Raw genomic sequence first — 18,181 nt, forward strand, 5'->3', positions numbered from 1 at the left:
CCGAGGAGGTTGTCCCACCTCATCAGGTTAACTGCTTATGTCAGACTCTCAAAGGATTTGGATTGGACTCAGTTAGCTAGAAAACTAGACAAGACAAGTTTTGTTCAAGTTTCCACAGAAGGTTAGAGTTATATAGGGGGAAAGGAAGACATACTGTATCTTGATGAAATCATATAGCCAGTATTTTATTTTAGAAACCCACACATCACATATTCCTCATTAGAGTAGTTGGAACCTCAAAGGTGTGAGAATAGATCATCACATACTAGTGTGAGCCAGCTAGATGACTGCTTTTCAACAGACAGAGCAATGTCAAAGCCAAAGGCACAACAATGTCAAAGCCAAAGGCACAACAATGTCAAAGCCAAAGGCACAACAATGTCAAAGCCAAAGGCACAACAATGTCAAAGGTACAATAACAGCAAATAAAAACTGTGCTGTATAATATCCAGCTATCAAATTGCTCATACGGTTGTCAAGGCCAAGGTTCAATAGACTCATTGAGGATTTTTAAAATTAAATTTAAATGCTTGACATTAATTAACTAAATGGACTTGAACCATGTTGCCCCCCCCCCCCCCCCCCCCCAGCCCTGGATTTTGTAATTAATATTGTGAACTACAAATATGGTAATGACTCAAGAGTCCAATAACCCTTTTATATCCAATATGCATCCCCTAATTGTAACTAAAACATATATTTAAGTTACAAGCCTGTGTTGTAAATGACAAGCTAAAGTATATCGTGACTGCAAGTTCCCAGGACACTAGATGGATCTCTCCTTGTGCAGTGCCTACCGGACTCTTTAGCAAACAGAGGATAATGTTACCTTCTGCAATTAGGAAAAGCTAAATAGTTTTAAGGGTTTTACCTCTTTAGAGAAAGAAAAAAACAAATCCCCTTAATCAGCATGTGGGCCAGGGATTACCAAACTGCTGTCAATCTTTGTTTAGTGTTAATTACACATATCCCCCACAATATTGAGGAAGTTAAGACATTTTATTTGCACCTCAATGGCAGGCCCACTGCGCCACTGGGCTAAACGAAGGTCTGTATGGTTAACCTCTCACATAATAAGGTTATATACTGTATAGGCCTAAAGATGTAACGATGTAACTACGGTGTGAACTATGACCTCTCAAGTGGTTAGTTAATGGAGCAGAAACTGTCGTGGCTTTCTTGTTCACAGATAATAGGCTACAACCGGCTTACACAGGCCACTCAACTCATTCAACACATTCAACCCAACTTGAAATATGTCCAATTATCAAGATAACTGGCTGTAGCCTAACCTGGATAACACGTATAGCTGTTGCTAATCACATATTATATTATTGTGTGTTTTGGTTGCCAGGTTAATCAACTAATTTAATAGAATAAAAAAAAGAGCATTAATTCAATAAAATAACTGGACAATTGAGCAAACACGTATTTATTTCTTATTTATTTATGTATTTAACTAAATAAAAAAATGACATAAAACAACTAGGCCTATTTTCAAGTTTTAAAAAAATGATGACGTTTATTTTATTGAACATTAAAGTATTGGGAGGTGGCCGTGTAGACTTCCTCTCTGAGAAAACATGTAATACGCCGATAGGCCTATCGATAACTATTTCACTATTTAAACTATTTTATATGTAGGTCCTAGGCCTGTTCATTAAACAAAAGAGCACATGACTTGTCTTCTTTTGCAATAATATCATTATCTCCTAAATGTGTGATTTGGTCACTTGTTTTGATAATAATCTATTCACCCTTTGATTAAGACACCAGTCCAACATTAATCTGACATCTTGTAAATCCTACGTCGTGACTGAACATCTTGTAATTATGATTTTGTTCTCTGACTACCTTAAGCCATAATCTCTTACCCAACCTGCTCCTTTTACAGGCCATCGTGAGCATGGCCTGTAAATTCCAAATGACACCCTATCCCCAGCCTACATAGGTCTTTACTTTTGACCAGAGCTCTTTGGGCCAATGGCCAAAAGTAGTGCACCATATAAGGGAATAAGGAAAAGGGTGGTATTTGGGACACAAACCATGACATCTGGAGATATGGTTTTAAGATTTATGTAAGGCGGTTTATAAACCAACACGGACTGACTGACAGACAGGCAGGGCAGAAGACTTGTCTTGGGGAGGGGTTAGTGGCCTAGCTCAGCATTGGTGCATTGGTTCAATGGGGACAATGTAGTTACCCCTAAACCCATGGCTGGGGAAAATCGAACATGACAACCCCCCTTTTACGTGTCTTGGTGGGGAGGTGGGGGCTGTCACATGGGCAGAGTGAAGGGGGTCTTACCATAAGGAGTACTTTATAAACCCCAGAAGATACAGCCTCCTCTATGAGACAAGACCACTACTGGAGTGTCAGCTAGTAGACTAACAGGTGCCTCTACTACTCAGATGCGACGGATGCTTACTAACGCAGATTTTTTTTTCAATTCGATTTTAGATTTTTATTTCAACAAAACAACCGGAATTGTTGTTTCAATCTATTTAACATTTAGTATTTAATTCTATAAAAACATTTTGCTATTCATTCTGAACACTTAAAACTTTGTTTTAAAAGTACATGTCTCTTGAGTTTAGGCTACATTTGTTAATCAGTGTCATTTCAATTTAGTTTGAGATTATTATTTGTTCATCAAATGTGGCTACTTGGTTCAACTCCTGAAGTCATGGAAGAGCGCCTGTCACCTTCTGCGTGTTTCGTCCGGAACCCCGGCAATAACCATAACACCGCAACAGCGAGGGTTCACAGTATTGAAGCAATATTGGGATTTAAAGACGAAAACATATATAATCAATCTGTCTCATACAATGGATCATCGGGGAAACTCGCCGAGCGGAGAGGGAACGGAATTATGTCATCCCTGAAGAAAGAACACAACACGGAACGTTTTGACAGTAAGTGACACTGCAATGTGTATTAAGCCAGAGGCCTTGTTAAAAAGGTGATTCAAAATGGTTCAATCTTGATTGATTCAAAACGTTATTTTTCACACCAGTAGGCTATTTATTCCATGTTTATAAATATGTGCCAGTAGACTTTTGAATCAAAGAGTAAAAAGTCACATATAAAGGCAAATACACTTTTAGAAGTTTATATATTGATCTAGCCTATAATGTGTTTTTTAGGTGTCTGCTGCAGCAGTTCGGGGGCCTCTGTTAGTCCTGATTTACCTGACGGGGAGGATAAACTGTCCGATGATGATAACCCAAAGAAAAAGCACCGGCGCAACAGGACTACGTTCACAACCTTTCAGCTGCATGAGCTGGAGAGAGCGTTCGAGAAGTCGCACTATCCTGACGTCTACAGCAGAGAAGAGCTCGCGATGAAAGTGAATCTTCCGGAGGTTCGAGTGCAGGTAATATAGATATGAGCCAACTTGACAGAATCCTTACATTGGTAATGATGTTCGATTCTGTCTTTAAAAGAAAACAGAAAGTTAGATCTTATTACGGGGCTCAACTGAATTTCCAATATTCCACAAAACCTTTCTCTTATTTGTGGGACATTAATTTATGATTCTCAAATAATATTTTTTTGAATGCGTGGCTCATGAAAGAAGCATTAATTGCCTAGACTTGAATAGTCAGCTTTTTACAATTAGGCCTGTACAACAATAATGTCAGTATTAGGCATAATTCCTCAATTCAAAGTCCCACTTCAGTTTATTTGAAACTAGCATCACATAGAATGTTATCAATTTAAAATGTATTCAATTGGTCTAATATAACTCGTTAAATTATGTAAAAATGTGTTAATTTATCTTAAAACGTCTCATTTAGTTTAGGTCCTATATACTTTTTAAAATAGGCAAAATTACGCCATATAGATGTTCTCTTAAGCATTTCACTATCATCGCTAATTCTCAATTTATTTAAAACATGTAGCCATCAATATATATATATATATATTAGGTATATATTTGTTAATATTTTCAGTTAGTCATATCAAGAAATTCAATTTAAAAAATGTTCAACATTATTTTGATTATGAACGCGATTTTTTCTCTCGATAAAATGTCCAATATGTATTAATGACATGACAATAACTCATTTATTACACCAAGGAGGACACTCAACATTAATATTCAATATGTTTTCCCATTGTAGATATTAAATGCAAATAAACTCTTTCTCAAATAGCCGAACAAAGTTTTACTTCATGTTTGGAGAATTAGGCAATTGAGTTTATTTGATTTGACACAGGAACATTTTTTGGAAGATGACAAGTTTTGACAAAGGGTCAATCTCAGTAGATAAGCTCCCTGATTGACTGATTTTCTTTCATCTTTCCTGCAGCTGTGTTATCATTGATAGGGTTAAATGTAGGCTATTTCAATATTGTCATGATTTGTTCAAAATGGCCCTGAAATTCTGTTTTAGCATGAAATCATCCATAATATTGAACTTCAGAATGTTCCAGAATGACTGATCAGAATGTTGTGTGGTTCCAGAATGACTGATCAGAATGTTGTGTGGTTCCAGAATGTCTAATCAGAATGTTGTGTGGTTCCAGAATAACTGATCATAATGTGTGAGTTCTAGAAGATCTAATTTTGAATTTAGTAATGATCCAGAATGTCTAATCAGAATGTTGTTATGATTCTAAAATGTCTAATCAGAATGTTGTGATGCTTCCATCTCAGGTGTGGTTCCAGAACCGTCGGGCCAAGTGGCGTCGCCAGGAGAAGCTGGAGGTGAGTTCCATTAAGCTTCAGGACACCTCCTCTCTCCTGTCCTTCAGCCGCTCCCCTTCCCAGTCTTTGGGCTCCGGACTGCAGCTGGAGCCATGGCTCAGCACTGCCATCACCTCCACTCAACTGCAGTCCCTACCCGGCTTCATTACCAGCTCCTCTCAGGGCCTCCCAGGAGCCTCCAGCTACTCCCCTCCAGCCTTCCTCAACTCCCCCAGTTTCGGACACCATAACCTGCCTCACATTGGTTCTACGCGCCCTCTTCCTCCACCCCCATACCAGTGCGCCGTGGCTGGGTACATGGACAAGTTAGTCATGGAAGAGACGGATCCTCGTAATTCTAGTATTGCGTCTCTGAGAATGAAGGCTAAGGAGCATATTCAGTCTATTGGGAAGACATGGTGAGGATGGATGGATGCTGTCTGCGTCCCTCTGACTGGGGCCAACACTTTAAAGACTACTACTTCATGCAGTGCTGCTGCTCTAGTCTGTGGACATGGAAGTCCACTGTGCTAGAGGACTAGAGGACTCCACGAGATGATGAAAACTATTGTTTCTTCTTCAGTGGTTTACATCATCGTCCCAGTCAGTGTTTTTTTTTGTGAATTGTCAGTATTGGAGGAGGAACAACCATGTCTAATTTCAGATGTTCACATTTTATAATGAACTTTAACTGTCAGTGTTATGCTTGGATTCACCAAGATCCATCCAGTCTGCTTTTAATGAAAAATTAAGGATGCCATTGATGAGAAAGTAGAAATGTGAAATGTTTGTCTATGTTGCTCGCAACCTGCTTTCCTTGTCATAATTTCCATCCCTATTTGAACAATTCTCTTCTGTTATTCTGCTAAGACAATCCCATCCCAGGGTCAATGTATGTATTGTTGTTTACCAACCCTTATTTAGGTACCTTTCTTTCAGTATTTTTCCATTTTGTGCTGCTGACTTTACAAACAAACAAATGTCAATTTGCTGTAATTAGTTTCTCTCTGTACGTGAATGATATTATGGAAATAAACCTGTATATTTACATCAACCCTCCAGGCTGACAATGTGCAAACTCATCCTTCTTTCATTAATTGTCAAGCCTAAAAAGCCATATTTAAGCAATAAGACCCGGGTAGGTGTGGTATATGGCCAATATACCACTGCTAAGGGCCGTGGTATATTATCCATATATCACAAAGATAATATACAATATAACTCCTGTCTTTTCCAAGAAGTTTGTTTTTACTCAATACTTTCACTTTTTAGAAAACAGGTGGTTCTATACTGCAAATTGAAATCACAAATCACAGAGCAGGACACGTCAATGTGGTGTCTGGTTCCCTCCAGTGGACATTAGTCTTATGACGGGTGGGAAGTGAGCTGGCAATCAAATAATCTATGGCTATCAAATCCTAGATGCCATCGCCTGCTGTTGTACACTTGAGCAAGGCACTTAACCCCCCACAACAACAGGTGTCCAGAGTGGCAGCCCCCTTGACCTCTCTAAAAACACCTGTGTATGTGTGTCTTTCGGAAGGGTTGCGTTAAAAGAAGAAGTTAAATTTCATTTGGACCTTGTGTGCAATTGGTCAATAAAGTAATGTGAATCTTTAGCGGCAGCCAATACAATTGAAACTCACCAAGTCAGCTCTTAAGACTCAACTTCCACTTGAGTCAAATTTATACTTTTAATTTCCCATCGACATCAACGCACGACCAAGTGAAAATTCTACTTACAGTGCCTTCAGAAAGTATTCAACCCCCTTGACTTTTTCCACATTTTGTTGTGTTACATCCTGAAAATTTGTGTCACTAATCTTCACACAATATCCCATGATGTCACAATATCCCATGATGTCACAATATCCCATGATGTCACAATATCCCATGATGTCACAATATCCCATGATGTCAAAGTAGATTTTTTAAATTAAAAATAAAAAGCTGAAATGTCTTGAGTCAATAAGTATTCAACCACTGTTCTGGCAAGTCTAAATACGTTGCATGGACTCACTTTCTATGCAATAATAGTGGTTAACATTATTTTTTTACGAGTACCCCATCTCTGCACACCACACATACAATTATCTGTAAAGCCCCTTAGTCGAGCACTGAATTTCAAGCACATATTCGACCACAAAGACCAGGGAAGTGTTCCAATGCCTGGCAAAGAAGGACACTGATTGGTAGATGGGTAAAAAAAAAAAGAGAGACAAAAACACTGAATATCCTTTTGAGCATGGTGAAGTTATTAATTAGGCTATGGATCAATGCACCCTGTCACTACAAAGATACAGGAGTCCTTCCTAACTCAGTTTCCGGAGAGGAAGGAACCACTCAGGCTTTTCACTATGATGCCAATTGCAATTTTAAAGCAGTTATGGAGTTTAATGCCTGTGATAGGAGATAACTGAGGATGGATAAACAACATTGTAGTTACTCGACAATACTAACCTAAATGACAGAGTGAAAAGAAGGAAGCCTGTACATAATAAAAAACATTCCAAAACATGCATTCTGTTTGCAACAAGGCACTAAAGTAATACTGCAAAAAAATGTGGCAAAGAAATTAACTTTTTGTCTTGAATACAAAATGTTATGTTTGGGGCAAATCCAATACTGTGAGATTAGTGTTAGTACGAACTGGGACCCATGAGCAGAGAAACACAGCAGGCAGAGGTACGGGTAAATCCAGAATATTTACGGAAGATCTTCATAGCAAGAACACTGAACAAAACATGAGACCTGAGCAACTGACCCAGTCCACAGAGGAACCTAAATAGTCATCCATCAGGTGATCCCAATAGACCAATGAGGGTCACCTGGATACCAGATGTAACCCAAGGGTGCTCTCCAGTGGCAACCTCAGGTAGTACACTCACGGGAGAAAACCTGACCTGTGATAAATACAACACATTACTGAGTACCACTCTCCATATTTTCAAGCATGGTGGTGGCTGCATCATGTTATTGGTATGCTTGTCATCGATGAGGACCAGGGAGGTTTTTTAAATGAAAACAAACGGAATAGAGCTAAGCATAGGCAAAATCCTGGAGGGAAACCTGGTTCAGTCTGCTTTCCAACAGACACTGGAAGACGAAGTCACCTTTCAGCAGGACAATAACCTAAAACACAAGGACAAATCTACACTGGAGTTGCTCAGCAAGACAACAGTGAATGTTCCCATGTGGCCTAGTTACAGTTTTGACTTAAATTGGCTTGAAAATCTATGGCAAGACTTGAAAATGTCTGTCTAGCAATGATCAACAACAAACTGGACAGAGCTTGAAGAATTGAAAAAAGAATGATGGGCAACTATTGTACAATCCAGGTGTACAAAGCTCTTAGCGACTTACCCCCAAAAGACTCATTGCTGGATTCGCTGCCAAAGGTGATTCTAGCATGTATTGACTCAGGGGGTTGAATATTTGTATTTTTTATTAACTTTTTGTTAGAATATTTCTTCCACTTTGGCATAACAGAGTATTTTGTGTAGATTTTAGTTTTTTAATGACAATTACATCAATTTTAATTCCACTTTGTAATGCAATAAAATGTTTTATTGAGTTACAAAGTGTAACTAGAAATTCGATTTCCCTACTAAAAGAATGCAGCAGTCCTTTAATTAGTAATTTCCTCCACATTTAGGACAGTAAACATTATCGCTTCCAGACTCTTACTACTTCTAGAGTGGTGATTTGTACTTCTATTATCCACTATCTACTATTGTCTACTATCTGCTATTATCTTTAAGTATCTACTATTATCTACAATAATCTACTATTATCTACTACTATCCACTATTATCTACAATCTACTATTTATTATTATCTACTATGATCTACTATCTACTTGTATCTACTATTTACTATTATCTACTGATATCTACTAATACCTACTATATACTGATATCTACTATTATCTATTACTATCTACTATTATCTACTACTATCTACTATCTACTATTATCTACTACTATCTATTATCTACTACTACCTACGATCTACTATTATCTACTACTATCTACTATTATCTACTACTATCTATTATCTACTACTATCTACTATCTACTATTATCTACTACTATCTACTATCTACTATCTACTATTATCTATTGTCTACTACTATCTATTATCTACTATTATCTATTATCTACTATTATATACTACTATCTGCTATCTACTATTATATACTACTATCTATTATCTACTACTATCTACTATCTACTATTATATACAACTATCTACTATCTACTATTATCTACTACTATCTACTATATACTATTATCTACTACTATCTACTATCTACTATGATCTACTACTATCTACTATCTACTATTATATACAACTATCTACTATCTACTATTATCTACTACTATCTACTATATACTATTATCTACTACTATCTACTATCTACTATTATCTAGTACTATCTACTATCTACTATTATCTACTACTATCTACTACTATCTACTATCTACTATTATCTACTACTATCTACTATTATCTACTACTATCTACTATCTACTATTATCTACTACTATCTACTACTATCTACTATCTACTATTATCTACTACTATCTACTATCTACTATTATCTACTACTATCTACTATCTACTATTATCTACTACTATCTACTACTATCTACTATCTACTATTATCTACTACTATCTACTATTATCTACTACTATCTACTATCTACTATTATCTACTACTATCTACTACTATCTACTATCTACTATTATCTACTACTATCTACTATTATCTACTACTATCTACTATCTAATATTATCTACTATTATCTACTACTATCTATTATCTACTGTTATCTACTATTATCTACTACTATCTACTATCTACTACTATCTACCATCTATTATGATCTACTACTATCTATTATCTACTTTTATCTACTATCTAATACTATCTACTATTATCTACTATAATGTAATATTTACTAGTATCTACTATTATCAAATCAAATCAAATCAAATCCAAGTTTATTTGTCATGTGCACCGAATACAACCTTACAGTGAAATGCTTACTTACAGGCTCTAACCAATGGTGTGGGGAAAAAGGCATGTGTGTGTGTGTGTGTGTGTGTGTGTGTGTGTGTGTGTGTGTGTGTGTGTAGGTAAGTAAAGAAATAAAACAACTACTACACAGTGATATCTGCTATTATCTACTATCTACTATTATCTCCTATTATTGTAACGGGTGTCATCGTCTGATGAGGAGGAATCGGACCAAAGCGCAGCGTGGTAAGTGTTCATGACTTTTATTTATCTGAACACTGAAACAAAAAGAACAAAGTGAATAACGAAACCGAAACAGTCTATAGCCTGACTCCGTCACTCCAGCTGCCTCTCGTACCTGCTTCGATCACTTGCCTCATATCGCCGCCTCTCAGCTTTAGCTACCTCCAGTTCCTTTTTCTGGCGGCGATATTCCCCAGCCTGTCTCCAGGGTCCCTTTCCGTCCAACATCTCCTCCCATGTCCAGGAGTCCTGAACCATCTGCTCCTCCATACCACGCTGCTTGGTCCGTTGGTGGTGGGTAGTTCTGTAAAGGTGTCGTCGTCTGATGAGGAGGAATCGGACCAAAGCGCAGCGTGGTAAGTGTTCATGACTTTATTTAACTGATCACTGAAACAAAAATAACAAAGTGAATAACGAAACCGAAACAGTCCTGTCAGGTGCAGAAAACACTAAACACTAAACAATAACTACCCACAAAACATAGGAGGGAAAACGCTACCTAAGTATGGTTCCCAATCAGAGACATAGATGGTCAGCTGTCCCTGATTGAGAACCATATCCGGCCAAAACAAAGAAATACAAAACATAGAAAAAGGAACATAGAATGCCCACCCAAATCACACCCTGACCAAACCAAAATAGAGACATAAGAAGCTCTCTAAGGTCAGGGTGTGACAATTATATGCTATCTACTGTTATCTACTATGATCTACTGTCTTCTATTATCTACTATGATCTACTATGATCTACTATCTACTATGATCTACTATCTACTACTATCGACTATGATCTACTACAGTGGCTTACAAAAGCATTCACCCCCTTGGCATTTTTCCTATTTTGTTGCCTTACAACCTGGAATTAAAATAGATTTTTGGGGAGTTTGTATCATTTTATTTACACAACATGCCTACCACTTTGAAGATGCAAAATATGCGGGGTATGTCTCTATAAGCTTGGCACATCTAGCCACTGGGATTTTTGCCCATTCTTCAAGGCAAAACTGCTCCAGCTCCTTCAAGTTGGATGGGTTCCGCTCGTGTACAGCAATCTTTAAATCATACCACAGATTCTCAATTGGATTGAGGTATGGGCTTTGACTAGGCCATTCCAAGACATTTAAATGTCTCCCTTTAAACCACTCGAGTGTTGCTTTAGCAGTATGCTTAGGGTCATTGTCCTGCTGGAAGGTGAACCTCCGTCCTAGTTTCAAATCTCTGGAAGACTGAAACAGGTTTCCCTCAAGAATTTCACTGTATTTAGCATCATCCATCATTCCTTCATCTCTGACCAGTTTACCAGTCCCTGCCGTTGAAAAACATCCCCACAGCATGATGCTGCCACCACCATGGTTCACTGGGGTTCACTGGGATGGGGTTCTCGGGGTGATGGGTGGTGTTGGGTTTGTGCCAGATGTATTTTCCTTGATGTCCAGAAAACTCCATTTTAGTCTCATCTGACCAGAGTACCTTCTTCCATATGTTTGGGGAGTCTCCCACAGGCCTTTTGGCAAACACCAAATGTGGTTGCTTATTTTTTTCTATACGCAATGGCTTTTTTCTGGCCACTCTTCCGTAAAGCCCAGCTCTGTGGAGTGTAAGGATTAAAGTGGTCCTATGGACAGATACTCCAATCTTCGCTGTGGAGCTTTGCAGCTCCTTCAATGTTATCTTTGGTGTCTTTGTTGCCTCTATGATTAATGCCTTCCTTGCCTGGTCCGTGAGTTAGGAGAGCTCCTTTGTCTTCATGGTGCCACTTGCTTGGTGGTGCCCCTTGCTTAGTGGTGTTGCAGACTCTGGGGCCCTTCAGAACAGGTATATATATATATATATATATATACTCAGATCAAGTGACAGATCATGTGACACTAAGATCGCACACAGGTGGACTTTATTTATCTATTTATGTGACTTCTGAAGGTAATTGGTCGCACCAGATATTATTTAGGGGCTTCATAGCAAAGGGGGTGAATACATATGCACACACCACTTTTCAGTTTTTTAAAATATTTTTTAAATATTTTGAAACAAGTCATTTTTTTTCTTCATTTCACTTCACCAATTTGGACTACTTTGTGTATGTCCATTACATGAAATCCAAATAAAAATCAATTTAAATTACAGGTTGTATTGCAACCAAATTAGGAAAAACGCCAAAGGGGATGAATACTTTTGCAAGGCACTGTATCTACTATTATCTACTATCTACTATTATCCACTAATATCATCTACTATTATCTGTGACAAATGAGGGGAGAAAACAGAGTGGAGAACAAGCCTGGTTCATGCCAACAGGATGCGTCTTAACCAAATTAAATTGTTCCAATTATGATTTCTCATTGTGAGAAAGTCTGGAGCAGATAATTGAGGCCATTGTTGTCAGGGGACAGCTGAGTAGAGAGGCATGAGTCCTTCCTTACACACTGTTTTACGTCCCAAATAGCATCCTATTTTCTATATGGTGCACTACTTTCCGATAGGGCTCTGGTCTAAAGTAGTGCACTATATAGGGAGTAGGGTGCCATTTGGAACGCAATGACTGTCTGTCTGCACATTATGCCTCACAAAGATCAGCTTGTCATTAGATTTATGTATTGCTGGGTCACTGAAAGATACAAGCCAGTATTTTGTCCTTTGTCAAAATGTAGCCTAATCGTAGTGATTGCCAAATTGTTGCCCGAAAACTTCTAACAGAAATTGAATAGCTTTAAGAACTGCTTTCCTTGATACTGAAGCTTATATTTTAAACTTTGAGTATCTTAGGTAGTTTAGAGAAATGTAAGGATGCATATCAGTTGTCAGATTTAAATATGGGATAGATAGATAAACATTTTGTAAAAATCAAAAAAGATTATATAATTAAAAATGTCTTCATTAGAAAGTGGAATGGGGAACGCAGTCGTAACTGTGAACAGGCTCTGACGAGACGCTTGTCTGCCATCTTGTGGTGAATATGTTGCCTCTGCACTTCTTCACCCGTTGTCAGTTGAAAATGAAGTACATACAGTACTATAGTATATATACCTCCTAGAGTCGATTATCGAAGTAACATAATAAAAATCCCCATCAAAATACTGCCAGTTTAAGCTAGCGATATCTGTTGTTTGTAACACGTTCACATCTGCGGTGAAAGGTGACAGACATCTGCGAGACATCCCGAAAATCAGTCTTCTCATGAAAACGTCTGTAGCGTCCGAACGGTTTGACTGAACCTATGTGGACTCATCTGAAGGTAACCAGTACATGAAAACTGTTTTATGGAAGTAAGGAGGTATAGACACTTCAAAACCTTATTCCTCATTATTTACTTTTGGACTGTCTTATTTGCCATTTATGAATGTGTCATTCAATGTGTTTCTATGGGTTATAGTAATAAAGGCCAAATTCAATATTTTATCAAATATTTTTTTGATATTTGTTTTGGATACCTCTGTATGGTTATGTAAAGGAACACCCAGATATCCACAATGCAATGCAGTTATCACAACAATTTCAGCTTTATTCAATGTTCTTTACACAGTGTTGTTGATGGGGGGGGGGGGGGGAGTAGTATTTTGAGTAGGATACAATAAATAGTAGATGACGTCATGTAATTATTATGATAATTATGTTATTATATATCATATGAAGTCAACTCTAATATAGGCTATATTGTTTTCAAAATATTGTGAACAGGTGCGCTGGATGCAACGACTCGGACTGAGTCTCTGAGGCGTGTAGTGCCGTTCATCATAGGACAGCTGCAGACTAGAGCTGACTGACTGCCTGTCTTCAGTTGAAGATGGTGTTCTCCTTCATGTTGAAAGCCAATCGAATGAGGTCTGTCAGCTACGGAGAGGAAACGCAGAAATACAACAATTTAGCACTCATACCTGAACCACGTAAACCTGCAATAAAATATCATTACCAGTTTTAAATAATCAGTCTTCATAAACATGCGTTTTTAAATAATTATACTTCATAAATATGTTGTTACTACTGAACTCAAACATTAAGTTAAGAATGAAGTCAAACATGTATATTCTGATAAATAGCCTACTGGATATTAGGGGATGCGATTAATACATAGGCTACATACTATAAAGGGAAAGACCGGAGGAACAACATTCACCTAATTGACACTAACCTCTCACCATTACTAACCTGTTTGAGGTATCGGTGTCTATCTGTCTCTTCCCACTTTGTGGTCTTGAGTACCCCCATTCGAGAGAGAACATGTTCCTGTCCCTGTCTCTGGGTCTGGTTCTGCCTCTTGTTCTCCAGTCCCCAGAGGGTCCTGATGAAGCCTTGCACCAGCTTGGACGGCTGCACATATCTATCCAACAGCGTGTCTTCCTCTGAAGACGGTATATTGTCCCTGTTGCTGCTATCTTCTGATCCAGAGAGACTGTCAAGGCTTTTCTTCCCCATCAAGTGACCTAATAAAAAACATTTATACATAAAGAATGTACGGATGGACATTGAGGAAGATTGAATATTGAAGTTAGTGTTCTTTTGAGTCCAATTCTGGTTTGGAGAGTAAGACAATTCATCGCTGGGTTGTTATTTGAACAACCAATGTCCTGCGTCACAATGTCTTCGTTTGCTCTGAGCTTTCTCACCCAGGAACATTTCACCTAAACTTTTCACAGGAAATGTAACTTGCCCACCAAATAGAATACTAATTTTTCTGGGTAACCAAGGTGATTAATCAAAACAAAGGCAACATTCGGAAGTCCACATTAAGTCCGATTTTTTTTATATACCTCAGCTCAACAATTCAATCAGAAAATTGTTACACCATTAAACATGGTTTGTGCAGTGGTTTCCCATCGTTAATTATTTTTTTTAATTTTTTATCTCGAAACAAACTTTTCATCTATCCAGCATAATCTCAAAAACCGAAGTAGATCATAGCAATAATAACACTTTGTAATTTTATTATAAATAATAATATATTATTCTGTAATATAAATAGCAACAATAATAGGTATCTTACCTACTGCCCAGTGATTCCCTCGTGGGAACACTTTTCCAATGGCTCCAGTATTCTCTGAACAATGCACCATAAATAAAATTGATACCAATATAATAGCAATCGATAAGAAAGGTTTGTAGGTCCATGCATAGCACAGGTCGCCCATTATATCGCAGAGAGAGGAGCAAGCGTTATAATAAGGTATTATAATCCTTATTGGCTGTATATCCGTCCAGTTGAAAAATTCCTAAACTAATGGTGGTCTTCCATAATCAGTTAATTTATATAATACCGCGACCGACGTTCAAGTTTGTTGTCTTTGCGAAGTTACAAGGGAGTGACTCCATAAGGGCGATAGTTCTGAAGTAGGCGACGCTGAAAGTTAAATGCCTTTCCTGAGTGTTATACGTCAGAGATCCTTAAAAAAAAAAAAAAAAAAAAAATGTGACAAATTGTGATAACCTGCCATTACGAAACACGCCTGGATAATGTGTGTGTAGAGATTGCATTTGCACGTCAGCGTCATTTCATTAACATTGACGGGTTGTTTTTTCCTCTTTGCAGAGCCTGTACAGCCTGGGACATTCCAAGTGGCAACCTATTTCCTATATATTCCCTATAAGGGGTAGTGCACTATGTAGCAAATAGGGTGCCATTTGCGACAGTCTGTTATTAATAACAGGCAGTTAATTGCTTCCCCTTACAGCAGGTTATTCATTCATATTACTTATTACAGTTCTCCACTAGGCTGTTTGATGGCCAGTGTCATGTCCTGTGTTCTGGTGACCAGTTACAGTATGCCAGTTCTTCACTAGGCTGTGTTCTGGTGATCAGTTACAGTATGTCAGTTCTTCACTAGGCTGTGTTCTGGTGACCAGTTACAGTATGCCAGTTCTTCACTAGGCTGTGTTCTGGTGATCAGTTACAGTATGCCAGTTCTTCACTAGGCTGTGTTCTGGTGATCAGTTACAGTATGCCAGTTCTTCACTAGGCTATGTTCTGGTGACCAGTTACAGTGTGCCAGTTCTCCACTGGGCTATTTGATGGCCAGTGTCATGCCCTGTGTTCTGGTGATCAGTTACAGTATGCCAGTTCTTCACTAGGCTGTGTTCTGGTGACCAGTTACAGTATGCCAGTTCTCCACTAGGCTGTGTTCTGGTGACCAGTTACAGTTTGCCAGTTCTCCACTAGGCTATTTGATGGTCAGTGTCATGCCCTGTGTTCTGGTGATCAGTTACAGTATGCCAGTTCTTCACAAGGCTATGTGATGGCCAGTGTCATGTCCTGTGTTCTGGTGACCAGTTACAGTATGCCTATGCTAGATTAGAATAGAATACAACTAAATGGAGTGGATTAGATAGAGTAGAGTAGGCCTAGACTGGAGTAGAGTAGAGGAGAGGAGAGTGGAGTGGAGTAGGCCAAGAGTAGAGTAGAGTAGAGTAGAGTAGAGTAGAGTAGAGTAGAGTAGAGTAGGCCTAAAGTAGAGTGGAGTGGAGTAGAGTAGAGTAGAGTAGAGTAGAGTAGAGTAGAGTAGAGTAGAGTAGAGTGGAGTGGAGTGGAGCGGAGTAGAGTGGTGTAGAGTGGAGTAGGCCTAGAGAAGAGTGGAGTAGAGTAGAGTAGAGTGGAGTAGAGAGGAGTAGAGTGGAGTAGAGAGGAGTGGAGTAGAGTAGAGTGGAGTAGAGAGGAGAGGAGTAGAGTAGAGTAAAGTAGAGTAGAGTAGAGTAGAGTAGAGTAGAGTAGAGTAGAGTAGAGAAGTGTAGAGTAGAGTAGAGTGGAGTGGAGTGGAGTAGAGTGGAGTAGGCCTAGAGTGGAGTGGAGTAGAGTGGAGTATAGTGGAGTGGAGTAGAGTGGAGTAGATCTAGAGTAGAGTGGAGTCAAGTAGAGTAGAGTGGAGTAGAGAGGAGTGGAGATGGCCTAGAGTAGTGGAGTAGAGTGGAGTGGAGTAGGCCTAGAGTAGAGTGGTGTAGAGTAGAGTAGAGTAGAGTGGAGTGGAGTGGTGTAGATTGGAGTGGAGTAGGCCTAGAGTAGAGTGGAGTAGAGTAGAGTGGAGCAGAGAGGAGTAGAGTAGAGTGGAGTAGAGTAGAGTAGAGTGGAGTAGAGTAGAGTGGAGTAGAGTGGAGTGGGGTAGAGTGGAGTAGAGTGGTGTAGAGTGGAGTGGAGTAGGCCTAGAGTAGAGTGGACTAGAGTGGAGTGGAGTAGAGTGGAGTAGAGTGGGGTAGAGAGGAGTGGAGTAGGCCTAGAGTAGTGGAGTAGAGTGGAGTGGAGTAGGCCTAGAGTAGAGTGGAGTAGAGTAGAGTAGAGTAGAGTGGAGTAGAGAGGAGTGGAGTAGGCCTAGAGTAGTGGAGTAGAGTGGAGTGGAGTAGGCCTAGAGTAGTGGAGTAGAGTGGAGTGGAGTAGGCCTAGAGTAGTGAAGTAGAGTGGAGTGGAGTAGGCCTAGAGTAGTGGAGTAGAGTGGAGTGGAGTAGGCCTAGAGTAGTGGAGTAGAGTGGAGTGGAGTAGGCCTAGAGTAGAGTGGGGTAGGCCCAGAGTAGTGGAGTAGAGTGGAGTGGAGTAGGCCTAGAGTAGAGTGGGGTAGGCCCAGAGTAGTGGAGTAGAGTGGAGTGGAGTAGGCCTAGAGTAGAGTAGAGTAGAGTGGAGTAGAGAGGAGTGGAGTAGGCCTAGAGTAGTGGAGTAGAGTGGAGTGGAGTAGGCCTAGAGTAGTGGAGTAGAGTGGAGTAGGCCTAGAGTAGAGTGGGGTAGGCCCAGAGTAGAGTGGGGTAGGCCCAGAGTAGAGTGGGGTAGAGTGGAGTGGAGTAGAGTGGAGTAGAGTGGGGTAGGCCCAGAGTAGAGTGGGGTAGGCCCAGAGTAGAGTGGGGTAGAGTGGAGTGGAGTAGAGTGGAGTAGAGTGGGGTAGAGTGGAGTGGAGTAGGCCTAGAGTAGAGTGGAGTAGAGTGGAGTGGAGTAGAGTGGAGTAGAGTGGGGTAGTCCCAGAGTAGAGTGGGGTAGGCCCAGAGTAGAGTGGGGTAGGCCCAGAGTAGAGTGGGGTAGAGTGGAGTGGAGTAGAGTGGAGTAGAGTGGGGTAGAGTGGAGTGGAGTAGGCCTAGAGTAGAGTGGGGTAGAGTGGAGTGGAGTAGAGTGGAGTAGAGTGGGGTAGGCCCAGAGTAGAGTGGGGTAGGCCCAGAGTAGAGTGGGGTAGAGTGGAGTGGAGTAGAGTGGAGTAGAGTGGGGTAGAGTGGAGTGGAGTAGGCCTAGAGTAGAGTGGAGTAGAGTAGAGTGGGGTAGAGTG

General features: G+C 39.6%; 2 protein-coding genes across 2 annotated transcripts; one reads left to right on the forward strand and one right to left on the reverse strand.

Annotated features, from left to right (window-relative positions):
* Positions 1-2,184: 2,184 nt before the first annotated feature.
* Positions 2,185-5,751, forward strand: rax (retina and anterior neural fold homeobox). The gene is made up of 3 exons (XM_021622604.3): positions 2,185-2,916; positions 3,148-3,377; positions 4,665-5,751. The coding sequence occupies exons 1-3, from the start codon at positions 2,658-2,660 to the stop codon at positions 5,115-5,117; spliced, it is 942 nt and encodes a 313-aa protein (XP_021478279.2). The 5' UTR covers positions 2,185-2,657; the 3' UTR covers positions 5,118-5,751.
* Positions 5,752-13,432: 7,681 nt separating this feature from the next.
* Positions 13,433-15,272, reverse strand: grp (gastrin-releasing peptide). The gene is made up of 3 exons (XM_021622605.3): positions 14,938-15,272; positions 14,103-14,377; positions 13,433-13,787 (listed from the first exon to the last, which is right to left on the reverse strand). The coding sequence occupies exons 1-3, from the start codon at positions 15,080-15,082 to the stop codon at positions 13,731-13,733; spliced, it is 477 nt and encodes a 158-aa protein (XP_021478280.3). The 5' UTR covers positions 15,083-15,272; the 3' UTR covers positions 13,433-13,730.
* Positions 15,273-18,181: the final 2,909 nt, after the last annotated feature.

Source organism: Oncorhynchus mykiss, chromosome 12 (genome assembly GCF_057628025.1).
Source record: "Oncorhynchus mykiss isolate SJ-2025 chromosome 12, ASM5762802v1, whole genome shotgun sequence".
In the NCBI taxonomy this organism is placed as follows: Eukaryota; Metazoa; Chordata; class Actinopteri; order Salmoniformes; family Salmonidae; genus Oncorhynchus; species Oncorhynchus mykiss.

Bases quoted from the DNA above. Each gene is read 5' to 3' on its own strand.
- rax (XM_021622604.3), top strand. From the start codon at position 2,658: ATGTGGCTACTTGGTTCAACTCCTGAAGTCATGGAAGAGCGCCTGTCA. The intron at 2,917-3,147 runs GTAAGTGACACT...TGTGTTTTTTAG, and splicing joins CAACACGGAACGTTTTGACA to GTGTCTGCTGCAGCAGTTCG. The intron at 3,378-4,664 runs GTAATATAGATA...CTTCCATCTCAG, and splicing joins TTCCGGAGGTTCGAGTGCAG to GTGTGGTTCCAGAACCGTCG.
- grp (XM_021622605.3), bottom strand. From the start codon at position 15,082: ATGGGCGACCTGTGCTATGCATGGACCTACAAACCTTTCTTATCGATT. The intron at 14,378-14,937 runs GTAAGATACCTA...GTTTTTTATTAG, and splicing joins AGGGAATCACTGGGCAGTAG to GTCACTTGATGGGGAAGAAA. The intron at 13,788-14,102 runs GTTAGTAATGGT...TCCTCTCCGTAG, and splicing joins GACACCGATACCTCAAACAG to CTGACAGACCTCATTCGATT.